The sequence below is a fragment of the Chionomys nivalis genome, chromosome 12 (assembly GCF_950005125.1).
Source record: "Chionomys nivalis chromosome 12, mChiNiv1.1, whole genome shotgun sequence".
NCBI lineage: Eukaryota > Metazoa > Chordata > Mammalia > Rodentia > Cricetidae > Chionomys > Chionomys nivalis.
Window position 1 is genome coordinate 1831664 of NC_080097.1, and position 20837 is coordinate 1852500.

The following is a 20837-nucleotide window of genomic DNA, read 5'->3' on the forward strand; positions in this document are numbered from 1 at the left end:
TGACTTCTCAGGCATAGTGGCACACATGTATAATCTCTGCATTCCGAAGGCAGGGGCAAGAGGATCACAGCAAGTTTGAAGTATCTTTATCTGTAACAAGTTCCAGGCCTGCCAAGATTATGTAAGAATAGAGCAGACAGCAAGAAAGCCTCCTCAATACTGTGAAAAGTGCAAGATTTGTTCTTCATGATCCCATTCAGTAGTCCTATTTACTATCAAACACCCCCTACACACAAACACATTCTAAAAAGGTAAAATTCGTTTATTCTTGATAACTGGCAGGGTCACAGTCATGGCAAACAAACCCAAGAAAAGAATTGTGGCTGAATGGGAGTGTACTATATCAAAGGGTGGTGTTAAATACCACAGAATTCAGGCCAGTTACATTCAAGCTACCACACCTTGCGGTGGACCTGAGTTCGATCCTTACTCTTTGAAGTAATTTTCTGCCCCACACAGCAATGCAACCCTCACACAAACACATCATGGATACACAAAAATAATAGATTTTTAAACATTTTAAGTAATTGAAAAAAACAAATTCATAATTATTGTCAGAAGAAAAATGTAACTATCGACACATAAACAGAAATAAAATTTTGAAAGTCTCCCCCAGAAACAGGCAGGTGTGATGTAACGAATTTGAGAGGGAGTTGGGGGAGATTTGGTCAGATTAGAGGAAGAAGAGGAAGGGAGAGATGACATAAAAATTTAACTATCTTTAATGTGTGTGTGTACAACATATGTTGTGTGAGAGAGAGACAGAGAGAGAGGAAAAAAGAGAAAGAGAGAGATACATCAGCCTAACACAAGCAAGTGTTTGGATGAAATTTCCAGATACAAAGGAAGGGAAAGGTTTCTATGGGGCAGAATGGAAAGAAGGGTGACTGTTCAAACAACAGCAAGGGACATTACCTTGATGACGGCGGAGTGGCCTAATCTCCTCACCCAGTCAGGTGGGTGGGACAGGTGAACATACGCTGACTGACATCAGGGCACGACATGCATGTCATGCACATACATACATGCAGACAAATACCCATACACAGAACATTTTTTAAATTAAATCAGTGGGCTGCTTAATCTCCTTAGCAGGTGTCTCAACACAAGTATAGAGAACAAACATTTAAGTTTACGGCTCTGATTTTTAAATTTTATTACATAACAAAAACAAGATAAAGAATGAGTGAGGAGGGACACAGAGCAAGGAGAGGAAAAAAACAGGTGTTGTTACCTGGAGTCTTGTGTTCATTTCCAAGAAGTAAAAGTTCTTCTGGGAGTCCACGAGAAATTCCACAGTTCCAGCAGAGGAATACTGCACAGCCTTAGCCAAAGCCACAGCTTGCTCTCCCATCGCTCGGCGAGTCTCCTGGTCCAGAAAGATGCTACAAATACACAAACACTCAGCTGCAACGCCTCGGGTGATCTTTTATGGCTTACACAAAGCTGCTACAGAGATCCTTCTGTACCAGTTTAGGAGCTGATGGTGTTTCATGGCACATGCTGTCATGTGTGACATCTTTCACCAATCCGACATCAAGTTTTAAGGAACATTTCATCTTTTCCCATTATCCTACAACTTCATTTCTAAAATACACGACTAACCTTTACCTAGTAAAACTGAACATATATACTAGGAGTTGCTTCAAGCCAAAAGTACATGGAAATAACTTAGTGGAGATTGGCATGTACAATCCTCATTCTTCGTACATTTATATGTGCAAACTTGCCTACTTGCCATAATTTACATACGCTTAAAAACACATATGTGTATGTAGCACCTTTAGGCACACATGAAGGAGTGGAGAAGAAAGCTGTCAAAAGTTGAGGATGCAGAAATGAAGCTGTCTTCCTATTCTAGGGCTTCTGTTTAGCTGTTGTCATCTCCAAGGAGAGAGAGAAAGAGGGGAGAGATTCGCTGCTTGAGAGACCCTTGACCTTCATGCTTAGGTGCTAGCTGGGCTCCTAAGAGCACAATGGCTATGAAATGTCTCATGGAGAAAGCCTACATGTTAGGTAAGCCTAGAAAGAAATGTGTTGCAGTCTTGCATTCCCATTAAATAGGGTGTTCTTCAACTGGAACATACAGAAAAGAAGGTATACTGATCAGGTACGTAAGTCATACTGACAAGTTATGTGAAAATGCCATGGCTTGGCTTGAAGGAGCCCAAACCGTATTTCCCCTTGGGAAAACAGCTTGGTATTTGCTAATTCTGTGTCCACAATGACTTTGTAAACATAACTGCATCGAACAAACCTCTACTGTCTGTCACTCTCTCACAAAGGGAAGTGTGTGTGTGTGTGTGTGTGTGTGTGTATTTAAAGAATCTGGTTCGACACAAGAAAGGCTCTGAGAAATCAACATTAACTACATTTCTATTTGCAGGTTGGTGCAATCCTTCCATGAGGTCCGCAGGACATACTGTACAATATTGATGATGGGATGGGATGCTGACCTTGTCGCACCTTTCTTTGGTGTGTATCCACTTATGAAAGCCACCTTTGCTTTGCCTATGCTACACACCCACTTTCCTATCAGATTCATTGGGTTCTGTCTGGGGAATCTGGGGTTGTTTAAGTAAATTTGAAGCGAGGGACTGCTTCATCATCATAAAAACCCTCCCATTTGTTTAGCTTGCAATTAATTTTTGTTAACACAGAACTTACAACCTGTTGGTGTTCAATTAGCAGTCAGTGTTCAAAATTTCCAGCTGCCTCATCAACATCATTATAAAGACTAGCTTTCTTTGAATCAAGATACAAATAAGGTCTAGACCGCATTTGGCTGATTTTTTTTAAACGATCCTTTTAATCTGTTACCCCATCCCTCATTTTCGGACAAAGACTTGGGCACCTTACTGTCTCATTCCTTAAGTTGAAGGCTGAGCTGCACGCAACCCTGTGTTGTCATTAACACTAGTATTATAATTCAATTCCATATACACTGATACTTAGATTAAAGCCTTAGATAGTCATTTGGATTACCCTAGGGACAGAGTCTACCTTATAAGAAAATGGCAAATTACTTTCTATCATTGCCTATAGATGATGCTGGGATTATTCAATGGCTTCAGGTGTTAAGGTCTTTCTTATTATAAATATAGTTCTGCACTGTCCTAATAATTACAGGCATAGAGAAATCTGGAAAACCACTGATAAAGTTACTCAGTTTTGCCCTTTCTGGTCTTATCCTTTCCTATACCATAAACTTTGCCTAGTAACAGTGCAATTTCTATGTATTCTATTGGTAATATTGCCACAGGACACAGAATCAAGAGTCATGATGTAGACGCCCCCAACACTAAATAACTGCAATGTAAAAGGATTATGTACCATGTTTTAAGACCACCATCCTACCCCACATTTTTAACTAATATATCTAAAATAGGAATTAATTTTGCCCTGTAATTTAAATTTTACCCATAGTCACATATACTCTTGAGAGACTACACACATATCATATTAAAGTATGTTGGTTTTGAAGATTAAAGTTGAAATTGGATATATATTTTAGTGCTTGGCAATTCAAAACAACTGCATACATTCAACTGGGTATTGCTTTTCAGTTTTGGGGGGTTGCCTGATTATAATTCTTGGGACAAGGTCTTGCAGCATACCCTACAGCAGTCCTAGTGCTCACTATGCTGCACACGCTGGCCTTGAATTCATGGGGACCTTCCTGCCTCCACCTCTGAGATGCTAGGCTGTAAGCATGCTTCACTGTGCCTTGCTTCAATTGGGAATATTTTTACTTATCTTTTTCATTTTTTTTTTGAGACAAAGATCTTGCTATTGTAGCTCTGGATGGCCTAGAACTTTCTATGTAGACCAGTCTAACCTTAAATTCGAGATTCAGAAGTATATGTAGCCAGGTTGACCTCATATTCAGAGATCCACCTGCCTCTGCCTCCCAAGTATTGCTACCATCTTCAGTGTTACCCCGGGGAGTTTAAGAACAATGGGAATACCAGGATACGCAAACACCAAGTACTATCAGCTGAAAGACGACGCTTCAGGAAGTCGCCCCACAAACCTGCTGCAGCTGCTGAGAGCCACCGGAGGAGCTCTGAAGAATCGAGAAATTCTCGAGGGCTGTGTCCAGAAGTGCTTCCGCAGCGGGAAAGCCCAGGACCAACTTTATTAATGTTTCCTTAACATGAGGAGCACGTCTACTCTGGGCGTCCCAAGAACAGCCGCAGGCTCTGCACTGCCCTTAACTAAACAGGCCACAGATGCTGCTCCTTTTTCAAGGGTGTTCTCATTTCTAAGCACTGAGTACTGAGGGGATCAATAACATATTCTGAATCATTAACACAGAAACAGTCTTCAGTAACGTTTATATTTTATCTAGAAAACGTTTAAAAGCAGATAGTTTCATGGGTGCCCTCGAGGCGACTCTTACCTTGGAGCTTCCTCTACCACCTTCTGGTTTCTTCTCTGGATCGAGCATTCCCTTTCATTGAGCCACAGAGCATTGCCGTGTTTGTCACCTAGAACCTGAGAGCGGTAACACTTGAGAACCCCAGTGAGTGTGTTCCACTTAATGCCTCTCCGTGTAACGTCTCTTGATTTTTAATATCTAGACCTCAGAGAATACATATAGCTTCCAAAACACACATTAGGCTGATATTAACAGAAGAAAAATATTTTTAATTCTAGAATACAGTAAAATATTATTAGCAAAAATATCTGAGGAGAAAGATGCTCATGTTGCCTTTTGAGCACACAGATGGGCATAGGATTATCACTTAGTAATGGCTAAAAGGTCAGGAGCCACTGTGAAGGCAAAGAAATGTCAGTGCTGCCTGGGGCCATGCCTTCTGGTCACCACTGGAGCAGTGACTCCTGTCATCTCACAAGCCTGTCGACTGTGCTTCTTATCAAATTTCTGTTAGTCAGGAAGTGATAGTTTATGAATCTATCGCCAATATGCTGTTATTTGTATGCAGATAAATTTATCACGGCTATTTTGTTAGAGAGAACAGAAACAGAAGTGGCTGGGAGTGAGTCCACAGCACACCATGATGCGCTCCATCCGTGACAGGAAGAAATAAAGGGGCCCTGGGGAAACACGACACCCAGCTGAAGATGAGTCATTCAGAGATGTTCGGATATTTCTGAACATGCATTTTCGGTTCACAGACTTGTTTTGGAAGCTCTGAGTCACTAATTTTACCCTCAAGCAGCTATCCAGCCTCGGCGCAACATTTTCTGCTGTTCTGTTTATTCGTGCATTACAGAGAGCCAGCACAAGTGGCATCTAACGCTTTACATAGCTGGTGAAAAAAAAACGTACTTACAACAGGCAGAGTTAGCAATACAATAAACAGCGGCTATATGGCTGGAACATTTTTAGGGAATAAAGTCTTTCTAAGCTCAAAATCATTTCAATTAATAAAGGAAAATTTTAGAGGCATCAGATGCCAACAGATTGGCATTTTACGTCTAAGACTCCAAGGTAGCTACATGAGGTACATCTAAAAATATTTTAGCTCCTGAAAATAACTCTCAGCCTCTTTATTTAAACTCAGTTGGCAAGAAAGTAAAAGTACATTTAGTCTCCAAGAAATAAAGCCAGAATAACCAAGAATCTCAAAAAGCACTTGAAACTGATAAAAAAAAAAAAAAGACTCAAATACAGAATCAAGTGTTTGTTTTCTCTAGTTCTATATAGTCTTCTTGTTTGCTCTAAAAAGTGTAAGGAATCTGGCACGCAAGTGGTGCACACAGACATATGTGTTGGCAAGATGTCCATATATACAAAGTCAAAATTAAAAGCTTGGGGAATTTATCAACATTTAAAAAAACATGAAATGATATACTGGGAAACATGAAAAAGCACATATACATGGGAAAGACAAGCGATTTTAAACTTGGACTATAATGTGCTGAATGGGATACAGCCACACCACTAGTTCCTCAAGGGGCTAGGAACCCACTTACTCCGCTTGATCTTCAGATGCCCGTGTTTCCTGAGAGATCTTGTGCATATATTATTATTCCTTTTTAAAAATGCCTCCAATGATCCAGTCTTGGAAGAGACTGGATGATTCCATAGTAGAATGTATTTAGCCTTGTTCACTTACTTTAGACAGTTGTGTTTTGGGGATGGGTTCTATATCATTTCAATCCAGACCAAAACCATTCCAGCATCCTAGCATAAACATAGTCTCAATCATTAGAAGGTATCTAGAATAGTACCAACCTGGATTTCTATATGACGAGGGTTATCAATAAATTTTTCTATCAGTAGTCTATCATCGCCAAAACTAGAAGCAGCTTCCTGGGATGAAAACCTAAAACCATCCCTGTGGAACAAAAAGAATAATTAGAATAGCAAATCAAAGATAGTCTTCCCTACAGAAAACAGTATTTTCTTCATCTTAACTCAGAACAAACGGGGAACAGACTCACTGGACATACAGAGACCTAAACTAGCCTAGGTGGCAACTTCCACTTACAGCTCTGTGACCTTGGGCTCCTTATTTAATGACCTGGTCATCACCAATTTTCCATGGAAATAAGAATACAGTTCTTCTTTCATAAACCATTAAACACACTAGCAATGTTTGAGAGACAGACCACTCAGTAATTAAGAGCACCAGTTACTCTTCACAAAGACCATGGTCCACTCTCACTACCTACATGGCAGCTGACAACTCCAGTTCTGAGAAATCTGATGCCTTCTTCTGTTGTCCCCAGGCACTGCATGAATGTGGGGCATAAACATGCATGCAGGCAAAGTATCCATACACATAAAAGTAAATGTATTTAATACAATAGAAAAACAACATAGCATACATATACTTGGTTTAGAACTTAGAATATACAAACAAAAGTGGAAGGGCCTAGCCGATCACACAAGTGCTGGGAACAAAAGAGAATCTCAGCTCTGTGGCTTCTTCGAAGTCCAAAAATATAGCTGTCTCCCCAAAACCACACAGGTCAATAGAGTTCCACCTTCTCTATATCTATTCAACATAGTACTAGAAGTTCTAGCTAGAGCAATAAGACAACAAAAGGAGATCGTGGGAACACAAATGGGAAAGGAAGAAGTCAAACTTTTGCTATTTGCAGATTATATAATAGTACACATAACAACACAAAAAATTCTACTAGGAACTCCTATAACTGATAAACACCTTCAGTAATGTGGAAGGATACAGTATCAACTCAAAAACAAAGTCAGTAGCCCTTCTATATGCAAATGATAAGTGGGCTGAGAAATCAGTGAGAAATTAGAGAACAACACCCTTTACAATAGCCCTAATAATCATTTAAAATATCTTGGGAGTAACTCTAACCAAATAAGTGAAAGACCTGCATGACAAGGACTTTAAGTCTTTGAAGATGATATCAGGAAATGGAAAGCTCTCCCATGCTCTTGGATACATAGGATTAATATAGTAAAGATATCAATCATACCAAAAGCAATCTATAGATTCATTGCAATACCTATCAAAATCCCATCACAATTCTTCACAGACCTTGAAAGAACAATACTCAACTTCATATGGAAAAACAAAAACCTAGATAGCAAAAACAATGCTGTACAATAAAGGAACTTCCAGAGGTATCACCATCCCTGACTTCAAGCTCTACTATAGAGCTATAATAATTAAAAACAGTTTAGTATTGGGGGGAAAAACAGACAAATAAATCAATGAAATCGAATCAAAGACCCTGACTATATCCACACACCTATAAGCACCTGATTTTTGACAAAGAAGCTAAAAATATACAATGGAAAAAAGAAAACATCTTCAACACATGGTGCTGGCATAACTGGATGTCAACATGTAGAAGAATGTAATAGATCCATATCTACTGCCCTCCACAAAACTCATGTTCAAGTGAATCAAGAAATTCAACATAAATCCAGTTATACTGAAGCTGACAGACAAGAAAGTCAGAAGTGTCCTGAATGCAGTGTCACAGGAGACTAATTCCTGAATATAACACAAGTAGCACAGACACTGAGATCAACAATTAATAAATGGAGCCGGGCGGTGGTGGCGCACGCCTTTAATCCCAGCACTTGGGAGGCAAAGGCAGGCGGATCTCTGTGAGTTCGAGACCAGCCTGGTCTACAAGAGCTAGTTCCAGGACAGGCTCCAAAACCACAGAGAAACCCTGTCTCGAAAAACAAAAACAACAACAACAACAAAAAAAAATTAATAAATGGGACCTCCTGACACTGAGAAGCTTGTGTAAGGCAAAAGGACACTGTCAATTAGACAAAATGACAGCCTAGAGAATGGGAAAAGATCTTTACCAACCCCACATCTAAGAGAGGGATAATCTCCAAAATATATAAAGAACTCAAAAAGCTAAATATCAAAATACCCAATAATCCAGTTTAAAAACGGTGTACAGATTTAAACAGAATTCTTGAAAGAATAATCTCAAATGACCATGATACACTTAGGGAACTGTTCAACATCCTTATTTATCATGAAAATAAAAATCAAAATGATTCTGAGATACCACTGCAAACCTATCAGAATGACTAAAAATCAAAAATTGTAATGACAGCCTATGTTGAAGAGGATGCAGAGTAAGGGGAACACTTCCTTCACTGCTGGTGGGAGTGCAATCTTGTACAGCCACCCCGGAAATCAGTACGGCAGTTTCTCAGAAAATTGGGAATCAATTTACCTCAAGATCCAGCAATACCACACTTGGGTATGCCCAATCATACCACAAGGACACTTGCTCAACTATGTTCACAGCAGCATTATTCATAATAGCCAGAACCTGAAAACAACCTAAGGTTCCCCTCAACTGAGGAATGGGTAAAGAAAATTTTGTGCATTTACACAATGGAATATTATTCAGCAGTAAAAAACAATGACAGCATGAAATTTGCAGGCAAATGGAACTAGAAAAATACATCCTGAGTGAGGTAACCCAAACACAGATAGACAAACACAGAATGTACTTACTCATAAGTGGATACTAGATGTAAAATAAAGCATAGGATAACCAGACTTACAATCCACAGCCCCAAAGAAGCTAGGCAATGAGGAGGGCCCTAAGAGGGGCACATGAATCACCTTGGGAAGGGGAAATACATGAGATCTCCTGGGTAAACTGGGGGGGGGGATGAGACCATGAGGGATCGGGAGGGACAGAGAGAGAGAGAGAAAGCAATGAAAGAGATATCTTGATAGAGGTGGCCATTATGGGGAAAGAAGCAAAGGGAAACTGTAGTTGGTATGTAAAATAAATCTTAAAAATGTAACATGATAGAGAGAGACAGAGAGATACATACATACATACATACATACATACATACATACATACATACATAAAATGGGGTTGTTTGGCCAGTTCATTAATATTCAAACTTAGGCAGCCATAGTGGTGTATACCTTTAACCCAGCACTCAGGAGGCAGAGGCTGGTAAATCTCTATGAGTTCAAGGCCAGCCTGGCCTGCATAGTGAATTCTGGGCTAAGCAGCGCAACATATTTAGGCCTTATCTCAAAATAATAGATAGATAGATAGATAGATAGATAGATAGATAGATAGATAGATAGACAGATGATTGATAGATAGATAGATAGATAGATAGATAGATAGATGATAGATATATAGATAATTGATAGATGATAGATAGATAGATGATAGATTGATAGTAAGATAGATATAGATAGATGAGAGAGAGAGAGAAAGAGAGAGAGAGATAAAATAGATTTCAGACTTAGGATTCAGTGAGATGGCTCAGCTGGTAAGGATACTTGTCACCAAGACCAATAACCTGAATTTGATCTCTAGTACCCACAGGGCAGATGCACACAAGTTGACCTGTGACCTGCACACATGCACCATAGCATGTGCACATTCTCAGACACACACACACACAAGTAAATAAGTAAATGTAAACAATTTCAAAGGAAAAAACATCTCAAACTTGTCTAAAAGTAACTGAAAATTTTTGTCCGTTCACTTATATATTTGGAATATAAAATATACTTACCTTTACTTCTAACCAAGTCTGTCTTCATATTAAATACTTGCATTGGCCATAAAACATTAAAGTCAGTCTCTTCTAACTCTTTAGTGTAAAAACAGTGCATGTACTAGTGATAAACGCAATTATCTGATGTGTTTATGTCTGCACTTGAAATGCATAGCACAGAAGGGAACTAGAAGACACATTTCCAGACCTGGGGGAATCTCCCACTTCTGCCTCCTCAGAGAAAAGGTCTTAAGCTTTCTTAGTCTTCCCTTGTATCTTTGATTTAGGAAAGTTATGTTCAGACGTGGGCAGGAATAAAACTGGAAGTACAATAAATTGTTGTTTTCAGTACCATACAAAGTTTTATTAGATGGAATAGATACTATAATTCATAAAGAGAATAGCGTAACAATTTACAGTTTGCCACTACTGTAATGACAAAAATCCTTCATTTTACTTTTAAGCCAAGAACATCAAAAGTAAAACATCAAAGCCATCAAAATAAAACACAGAATTTGAAAGCATCACAAGTGTATTTGGGAACGAAAGGAAAGCTGTGTTGAGAACATCCTCTGAGTGAACATTTAGCTCAGCGCAGGAGCTGGGCACATGCAAAGTTCTGGGTTCTACACCAGCAACCAACCAACACCAAACACAACCCTCCTTACTTTCCATTATTGATTCAAAAAATGATTATCACTTGTCAAGCAAGGTACCTGATAACATGTTTTTGTACCTGTGTCCAAAGAATAGAAAATATTTGTAGATTATGCAAAAAGGAGTTTCTTCTTCAGAAAGGAAGACAGGAGAGGAGGAGACAGACAAGTGTGCAGTGGCTTTAAAACTGCACCACGATGGAGACTGTCTAGGGTCAGGGGACCATTCTCTAAATTCCTCTGCATTTTTGTGTTTGTGTTTGGTTTTATGTTTTCAGAGGATGTAACAGCTTTTTAAACAAAAATAGCCATCATCACATCCAGTGTCAAACTTTTGCTCACCATCTAGATTACATAAGCTTGTGCTTTGGAAGTCCTTTGCTGAAGAGATCCTGGAGGGTTATCCTGTCAGAGAACCCCAAGTCTCCAGTGGCTCAGCCATCACAGATGGGGCAGTAAGCTCTGGTGGAGAACTCTTTTTGTGTAAATACACAGTGTCATCAGGCTGGCTAGGCTGCTGAGCTCACCCTAAACTTGGCCTTGCAGCGTCTCCCTTTGGACCTTGCCCACAAACTTCTTCACCAGGGCATTGTTATTCTTGACCAATTTTTTTCTTGTCATTCTTACAGAGGTAAATAAATTTTTAGGAAAAGTAATGTATCGGTGACATGAATAGCAGTCAGAAAGGACTGACTAATGCAGCCCAATCTAAAGCCAAGGGAGAGTAGAGAGCTGGCTTGGTCACCAATATCCTTGTCATGCAATCATGAGGATCTGAATTGAGATCTGTGATGGCTGAGCCACTGGAGACTTGGGGTTCTCTGACAGGATAACCCTCCAGGAACTCTTCAACAAAGGACTTCCAAAGCACAAGCTTACATAATCTAGATGGAAAATGCTACAACGAAAGAGGTCCCAGCTGCTGGGAAGATGCATGAAAAGACTCAACCAACTGTGCGTTTGGAAAATCAAATCTTTATTATATAACACAGCTTGTTTTTTACTTCTGAAGTTAGGAAAAAAAATAAGTATTATAAATTTATAACAGAATGCATTATATATAAAAGACATATAGCAATTTTAAACTCAGAAATAAAACAGTATCCTCCACATTAAAAAAATATGAAAATAATTATACATTGGGATTAAATAAACTTGGTTCAAATCTTTAGACCATACTGTAAATTATAAGACCAGATGTTAGTGATTTCTGGAAAGAAAACAGAAGAACTCTAAATTTTAAAAAAATCATAAAAACAAAACCCTTTACCAATGTAAAATAAAATTTTTTATTAATATTAAATGAATTTTATTTTTGAGAATTTCACACACATGGCCTCCTCAGCACAGCCCATTCCTCACTTCACGTCATTTCATTCTTGGCTCAATGGGTGCATTTAGTGCTGACACCCACAGGCGGTTGTGGTCTTTTTGTTTTTTTGAATTTTTATTGAGCTATATAGTTTTCTTTTAAAAAAACCTTTCTGTAATAGGATAATTATCTTCAAAATATGCAGAAGAAAGATTTCTGCACAGCATCAATTTCTCTGCCATCCAAGAAGTAAAGATTAGATGGTCACTGTAATTACTCCATTATGCGTTGAGTTTCTGTTTACCTGTCAGTTTAATAAAACTCTGGTAACTGCAATTTTCATCAAAAGTGTACTTCAGGCAGCCTCTCACCTGGTCTCTTCGTCATCCCAAGCGATGCGCATGCCTTTCCCACCGCCACCTGCTGAGGCCTTGATCATCACAGGGTAGCCTAACAGCGGGGAAGAAGGAGACAGATGCTCAGCCTTTGATCATGTGGATGTATGAACATGACAACTGACCACATGTTCAGTAACACAGATGACAATAATTTATTTAAAAGTTCCTTTCTTCAGAGTTACAGAAACACTACCAATGTAATGACCTTACTATCTAAATGAATGAGCATTTTAGAAGAATAGCAGTTGTATCAATAAATATATTTCCCAAGTAATGAAATAAAAGCTAAACAAACAAAAAAAAAATCAAATTACTTGGCAGACAATTCCAAAATCAGAAATAGAATATGAACTAGCCAATGATAAAAGCGGTTTACACAACACACACACATGTGCACGTGTGCACGTACAATTTGTGATTCTGCCACCTGCATGCATAACAAATTGATTTCTCTTTCATATACAAATACCATGGGTATTTCCACATGGAGGTCACAGAGAATGCCCGCAGCAGCTATCAGCATAATTGGCAGGACAGCGCTGAGGGGGAAGGCAGAGGAGCCAGCGTTCATGCTAACAATGGAGACAGACACTACCTCTGCACTTCCATACATTCAACAGGTTGTCATGAGAGAAGTCCCAAGTTATCACTTCACAATCTTTTGCACTATGCATGCAAAAGTCAGTCTCTCACTATAGGGGGAAGGGGGGCTGGGGTGCAGCAGGCTGGCTACCAACCACCCCACACCAGGGACGATGGGGCCCTGCCCCTTGGATGCTGCAGCAGAGTGAGGAGGGGGGCCCATTTTGATGGGAAAGGGGTGTAGGACCACCTCCCCTCGTTCTGTGGGGGAGGGGTGGTCAGTATTTGTCCCGGCCTGGGGCTCCCCCTCTGATTTCCTATTTGCAGTTACTTGAATAAAAAAAATAGCCTTTAAAAAAAAAAAAAGTCTCTGCAGGGAGGCAGAGGCAGGTGGATCTCTGTGAGTTCAAGGCAGCCTGGTCTACAGAGTACGTTCCAGGACAGTCAGGGATATGTATTCAGATCCTGTCTCAAAATAAAAATAAGCCAACAAAAGAAAGTCAGTCTCCTTCTTTAAAGATTCTCTGGAAGTCGGGCGGTGGTAGCGCATGCCTTTAATCCCAGCCTGGTCTTGTAAGAGCTAGTTCCAGGACAGGAACCAAAAGCTACGGAGAAACCCTGTCTCGAAAAATCCAAAAAAAAAAAAAAAAAAAGATTCTCTGGAAACTAAGTGGAAATAGTCACACAAATAGTTCCATCTGTTGCTATCTTTCCTCAGGAAAGAAGCAGTCAGGGAGCCAAACAGGACCCTTCCTGGCCTGTGATTCTGCTACAGCATTCAACTCTAGCTATAGGACCCTTACCTTACAGGAAAAGGAAGAAAGGGACCAAATGTCACAGACCTTTGACTCCAACACACAAAACAGCACCACTGGTTTAGTTAAAGCAGCACTTACTTCTTCCATATTTCATAGTTAAACCCATTAAAATATCTTTGCTCTGCTTATATGGGGCAGCAGATTGAAAACAACACAAGTGCAGTGCGTTGGGGCCTTACAATCCAAGACGGAAAAAGCAAAAGGCCCAGATAATTTCATCCTTGGAAATCTACAGAGCAAAGGACCAGAGGAAGGCAGGGAAAGGGGGGCAGTGCTACAGAAGGGCCACCAGGTGACACAATGAAACACTGCAATCTTCGAATGCTCAGGAGTAAGAGCTACAGAAACAGAACATAGGTGTGGGCACAAGGGAAGTTTCACGAAATGGCAGAAGCAATTTCGCGGAAGTATAGACTACAGCAGGGGACAGGTGGCCAGTGAAGAAGATTTTGCATGTTTGCATGCTGCACCCTGCCTGGCATCATGCATGGTGGTCACTCTCACAGTAGGCAAGCAGGGAGGCCAGCACTTGTCTCATTCAGTGCTACAGCCACCATGAGTATCTACGAAGAAAAAAATTTTAAAAATGTAAGTCTACTTTGGAGAAGTGAAAAAGTGTGATGTAAAAACTCAAAACTGGCATGCCTACAAAACCCTATCTACAACAACTTATGGTCTTTTCATAGACAAATGACCCATCACCACTTCCCCGAAAGAGCATGTTTACCAGTTCCATCTACACTTATCTTTCTTGCAACAGGAAACCAGAGGACAGGGAGCATTCTCATCCCTCCTCCATTTCACGTCCCTGAAGACTGTGAAATCTGCAGTCTTTTCAGTGTTAACTGCTGATCCTCAGCTATGCAGTCATTAGTGAGTTTGAAAATAAGATGGAGAAGTCATTCTTATCCAAAGATCTCTCTGGTTAGATCTATGAATACCTGCAACCCAGGAAGTCAAGAGTCTCTGACAAAAATATAAAAAGTTGAATATGAAAAGATTGGGAGGAGCTGCAGAGCCAACGCTGCTGTTGAGAATTTGTGGCTTCTGAGAAGATCTGGGTTCCAGTCCCAGAACCTACATTAGGCTACAAAATATCGCAACTCCAGTTCCAGGGAATCCAAAGCCCTCTTCCAGTCTCCAAAGTCTCTTGCACACATATGGCACACATAAATTGACACAAGTACACACACGAATAAAAATTAATTAAATCTGGGGAAAAACGATGGAAAGGAAAGGGAAAACTGGCAGAAGGTGGTGACATGAACTCTGGGCTACACTCTGAAATAATATAAAGGTCTTGGTGACGTTAACTCTGGGCTACACTCTGAAATAATATAAAGGTCTTGGTGACGTTAACTCTGGGCTACACTCTGAAATAATAGAAAGGTCTTGGTGACGTTAACTCTGGGCTACACTCTGAAATAATAGAAAGGTCTTGGTGACGTTAACTCTGGGCTACACTCTGAAATAATAGAAAGGTCTTGGTGACATGAACTCTGGGCTACACTCTGAAATAATATAAAGATCTTGGGGACATCATTAACTCTGGGCTACACTCTGAAATAATATAAAGGTCTTGGTGACATGAACTCTGGGCTACACTCTGAAATAATATAAAGGTCTTGCACTCAATTTGTGGTGCTAGATAAGTCATTACATCTCAGGTGGCATCATCCCATGAAAAAAAACCATTCCACAAGATGATAAAAAAACAAAACAGCCTAGCTCCTCTCCTGTCATCTCAGTGTGTCCAGCCATTCCAGCTAAGTTAAGTCATGCAATGCCTAGAGCTAGAAGTGGTAAGAAGAAGGAGGAGGAGAAGGAGGAGGAGGAGGAGGAGGAGGAGGAGGAGGAGGAAGAGGAAGAAGAAGAAGAAGAAGAAGAAGAGGAGGAGGAGGAGGAGGAGGAGGAGGAGGAGGAGGAGAAAAAAATTAAAAACTGGATTTAGTGAAAGTCAATATCACTGAAAAAATTAGGAATTACCAACAAGAATGATGGTCATTGCCAACTCTCTGTTACCTAGTCAAGACATGCAGTTTCCATGAACAATCTCTTGTTTCCTAATCCAGTAAAGAACTCCCTCCTGGGTTTGGCTTTTGTCTGTAATGTATTTGTTTAATTTTATATCCTTCAGTTGGCATTTGTATGAAACAGAACCACCTTCCTCATCACAACATATACCAAGTTTCTGAGGCAATAAAGGAGGCAATCTCCCTTCTGATACTAAGAGGTCACTTCTAATTTTAAATATACAGGCATACATGCTTCACAGACACACACAGATATAGACACAGATAGGCAGACACACACACCACCAACAACAACAACATTCTTTTGGATTTGCTTGCTTGCTTGTTTTCTTAGACAGGATCTGAATATGTAACCATGCTGACTTAGAACTCCCTACATAGCTCGGGCCGGCCTCAGTCTACCCAACATCCTGGTTCTGGGATCACACACATGGTGCCCCTCCTTGTTCTCCTCACCTTTGCAGACTTCCACTGGATGCATCTGGGACAGACACCAGGAATCTCCCCAACACTCCAGCTGCAGCACAGCCTCTAGTCCTTAATTCCCCTCTGCACAATTATGGGTAAATGAAACTTCACATAGAAATCTACATAGTGTCTACTTGTGAGCCACACGCACTCAGGGACACATGACAACAGAGAAGCATGCCACTTAGAGTAAGTAGCCTGTTTTCCTCTTTTCTTCCTTTAGGACTTCCCTAAACAAATTGATATTGTAAGTGAATTTAAATGCTCAGAGTTGAGCCTGGGCAAAGGCAATGAAGGCGTCCTCATAGGAGGACAGCTGTATGGGGAAGGAGTTCTGTATGGGGAAGGAAGTCAGCTGGCAGCGTGATCTAAGGTCACTCCAGAGGCTTTGCAGCAGCACTGGACTACTGATTGGAAGGTCTTTATAGGAGCCCCAGTGACAGACAGCTGGGATCTGGATGTGGCCAGTCACAAAAGAGAAAGACAAAGACTTGTTTGTTCTAGAGTTTGAGTCACCACATGTTGGAATCAGGAGATAAGGAAAAGTCTAGGGCTTTGAAGCTTTCCCTTCAGGTACAGGTGCTAACTACACAAAGAACCACCTTTCTTGGGCAGCTGATAATAAGATGTTTACCCACACAGGACAAGATAAATAATCAGACACCCCCAGCAAATGGGAGAAATGGGGGGTGGGGGCAAAACCAGACAACTTAAAAACTGATAAAATACCTAAATGATAAGATATTTGTAATTCATTTCTAAATTACATAAAGTTTTAACTTTAGTTTCTTATACTGAATTACCATAGGCTATAAAAACTAACAGAGAAAGGAAAGTAAAAAGAAGACAAAAGCAAAATATTTCTTGGGAAACGTCCGGTTCCAAATTTAGCAGTACTGAGCAGTAATCTCACCAATGAAATAAGACTGGTGGGGTGGAAGGCCATCTTCTAAAACAGCTGGGAGACCTACAAAGGGCTTTGTTTCCTAAAGAAAGGTTCAAAGAGAAAAGAAAAGATACTGCAGGGAGAGGAGGGCTCCAGAATGGAGCCTGATAATGGACAATGGAGCTCAGGGGAGAAAACAAAAGCCTTAACAAAAAAAGATCCAGACAGGAAGGAAATGCCCTGGTGAAAGTCTTGTGTTAGAATTACAGTGAAATTGAGTGTTAGATGCTACATTTTGCAGATTGTTTTATGTTCATTTAACATAAAACAGTTAATCTGCCCATTCTTAAGAGTTGGTTAATTTTTGCTGTGGGGGAAGGGATGTTCTTTGTGACATTTTTGAAGACTAATACTTGATCTTCATTGCCAACTTGACAGATTTAGAAGCAGGCTAAGACACACCTTTGGAGTCTGTGGGGAGCACACTCCAGAGAGAAGCCTCCAGGTCCTTGTCCTGCATGAGTCTGTGACCGCTGATCATGTTCCCACTGATACGAGGTCCAGGCTCTTTGACTGTCCAGTGTGGAATTACCAGCCACTCTTCAGGGAGCTCCAGGACTTCAATACCAAATGTGGACTACAAGGCAGCCAGCACACATGTGTTCTCTGCTTGTCCAGCATGAGACAGCCATTGCTGGCCTACCCAGGCCCTGATGTAGAAGGTACTACAATAAATCTCCTTATTTGACCATGACTTGAACCTCTAGGTAAGACCGCAATCTAGAGGCTGCCAATGGAGCCAATGGAGACCAGAGTTAGAATAAGAAAATGGGGGTTTTATCCTAAAGAGAATACTGGAGAACGTACACTGTAAATTCATGAAGGAAATGAAGCAATACCAAGCAAAGAGCAAAAAGGAATTGCACCATGCAGAGAAGTAAAGAGAAGCCTGCGTCAGCTGCACAGCTCCTTAACACAAATAAGAAACATGCCACTTTTAAAAGTAAACTAAGAATTGAGCCTTCAAAAATAATCTGTTCTGTGGGTGTAGAACGTGTGCTTATGACCTCAGCATCAGGGAAGGGAAGCAAAGATTACCCATCATTTCAAGGTCAGCCTGGTCGGCAAAGTCATTTACACAGATAGACCCTGTCTTGGAAAGCAAAAACTAAACCAAAAAGAGCAGGCTACTTTAAAGAGATTCCTCCTAAAACCAAAAACAGTGAACCAAACACCCAATATAGAAATTAAGGAGCCTTAAGAAGCAAGGCACACGACTGACCCAAACTACCAAATTCAAACACAGGAACAGGAACAACACTAGACAGAGTTTTCAAACATCATCTTGTAAAAATGGCCATGACACCACAGAGAACTGAAAACGAGCAAATGAATTAAATGTGTAGCTAGGAAGGCAGCAACACAGAGGGAAAGTCGGCAAAGCAGATGGTGATCAGCAGCCTTAGTGTCTGAATGAAATCGGCCCCCACAGGCTCACAGGGAGGTGTGACCTTGCTGGAAGACACGTGTCAGTGGGGATAGGCTTTGGGGTTTCAGAAGCACAAGCCACATCCAGTGGCTTCTCTCTCTCTTTCTGCTGCTTATAATCCAGATGTAGAACTCTCTGCTCCCTCTCCAACACCATGTCTGCCTGTACGCCACTGTGCTTCCTGCCATGATGATAATGGACTAAATCTCTGAACTGTAAGCCAGCCCCAGTTAAATGTTTTCCTTTATAAAAGTTGCTATGGTCATGGTGTCTCTTGACAGCAATAAAACTCTAACTAAGACAGAAGTATAGTTTATTTGTTTTTAATTCAGCAACATATGAAAAAACTTTAACAGGGAAACTATGATATTTGCAGAAACAAAAACACCATCAATTATGAAAATTAAAATTTAGAAGAATAATTTTTAAAAGAGGACTGTGGATAAACACTATTACCAATAAACAAAACTAAACAGAAGAAAAAGCATCAGGAATAGAAATAAGACTGACAAAATGCTAAATAAATAAGAAAAACAAAATAAATGAATAAATATATCCATTATATCCAAAAATTTATCAGAAGCAAAGACCTGAACATCCACATGATAAAAGAAGGGCTGAGATAAACACTAAATGTCTGAAATAACAGAAGAAAAATATTAGACATTCATCTGAGCATGGCGACTAGAGAGGCAGAAACAGGTAGACATCTGTGAGTTTAAGGGCAGCCTAGTTTACATGATGAGATCCAGACCAGCCAGAGCTATACAGTGAAAGCCTGTCAACATTCAAATGTAAGAGCCACCTTAGTACTCCAAATGAACACAACCAACGAACCTTTCTACAACATATTATACACAATTCCAAAATATAAAACAAAGAAACAATATTACAAGTTTTAAAGGGACAAATTTTGGCAAAAACACAAAATAGCCGTAGTTCTCTCAGTAGTAACCCTCAGTGCCAGAAATGTATTGGACAACAAATATTAGGCTCTGTAAATAAATAACCACCAACCAAGATTGTTATTATCTAGTCATGCTATTTTTTAATCCTGACAATGAAGCAGGACATTTCAAGACAAGCATACGTTGAAGCAGTTGAAGGCAACCAAGCAAATGCTGCAGAAGATGCTTCGAATACTATGCAAAAAGAAAGAAGAAAAAGTTCTAACTACAAGAGCACAAGACAGAATAACTTCTTGGGAGGAACAGTTAAGCAAAGGAAAGTTGTAAAGAATCCATTACCCAACCCATGAAACCAGCAAAGCCCTTAACACTGAGAGGAAAAAGTAAAGAACAAACAATATCATAGGAATCAGTTAACACCTCTCAATAAAACTTTAAATATAAATGGTCTCCTCTCATCATGTAAAAGACACAGACTGGTTGACTAGAAAACTAGATTCAGCTTTCTCTTGTTTCCAAGAAACATGCTTTACTGCTAAAGATTCCACCAAAGACTGACAGTTAAAGGATGGAAAGAATTCTATCACTAATGCACAGAACTCGAAAAGAAGGGCGGGCAGTGGTGTCGCACGTATTTAATCCCAGCACTCGGGAGGCAGAGGCAGGCGGATCCCTGTAAGTTCGAGGCCAGCCTGGTCTACAAGAACTAGTTCCAGGACAGGCTCCAAAGCTACAGAGAAACCCTGTCTCGAAAAAAACAAAACAACAACAACAAAAAAAAAGAACTCGAAAACAAGGTGGCATAGCTACTCTGATGACTGATAAAGTAAACTTGCAATCAAAAGTCAGAAGAAATAGATAAGGTTACCATATACTAATAAAAGGAATTACTTAATCAAGAAGAGCCACTACTGTAAATGCATATATACCAAACACAGGCTCCCAATTTCACAAACAAGCATTAACAAACATAAAAATTAAATAGGTACTTTTACAGTATTAATGATTTACTTCAATACCTTATTCTCACCTCTAGGTCATCAAAATTAGAGCTCAACAAAGAAAACTCAGATATAAACACACCACAGATTAAATGAGCTAAACAGATGAATACAGAATATTTCATCTAATAGAAATAGGATATTCATTCATCTCAGTGGCCTATAGAATCTTCTGTAAAATAGACTACATTCTCAGCATCAGATCAAGACTTAACAAAAACAAATGAAGCATTGATTATAAGATCAGTGTAATAAAACTATAAATTAGTAGTTAGAAAATCTATAGAAATCACACAAATTCATGAAGACTGATCAATAAACC

At 39.9% G+C, this 20837-nt stretch overlaps 1 protein-coding gene across 1 annotated transcript in view; it reads right to left on the reverse strand.

The window, feature by feature from the left end:
• Positions 1-20837, reverse strand: part of Pcca (propionyl-CoA carboxylase subunit alpha) — a 291408-nt gene that overhangs the window by 176226 nt on the left and 94345 nt on the right. The window contains exons 9-12 of the mRNA XM_057785910.1: positions 12304-12382; positions 6206-6308; positions 4403-4497; positions 1235-1385 (exon numbers count right to left, since the gene is read on the reverse strand). Coding sequence (XP_057641893.1) covers positions 1235-1385; positions 4403-4497; positions 6206-6308; positions 12304-12382 — 428 coding nt within the window. The remainder of the gene's footprint in view (positions 1-1234; positions 1386-4402; positions 4498-6205; positions 6309-12303; positions 12383-20837) is intronic.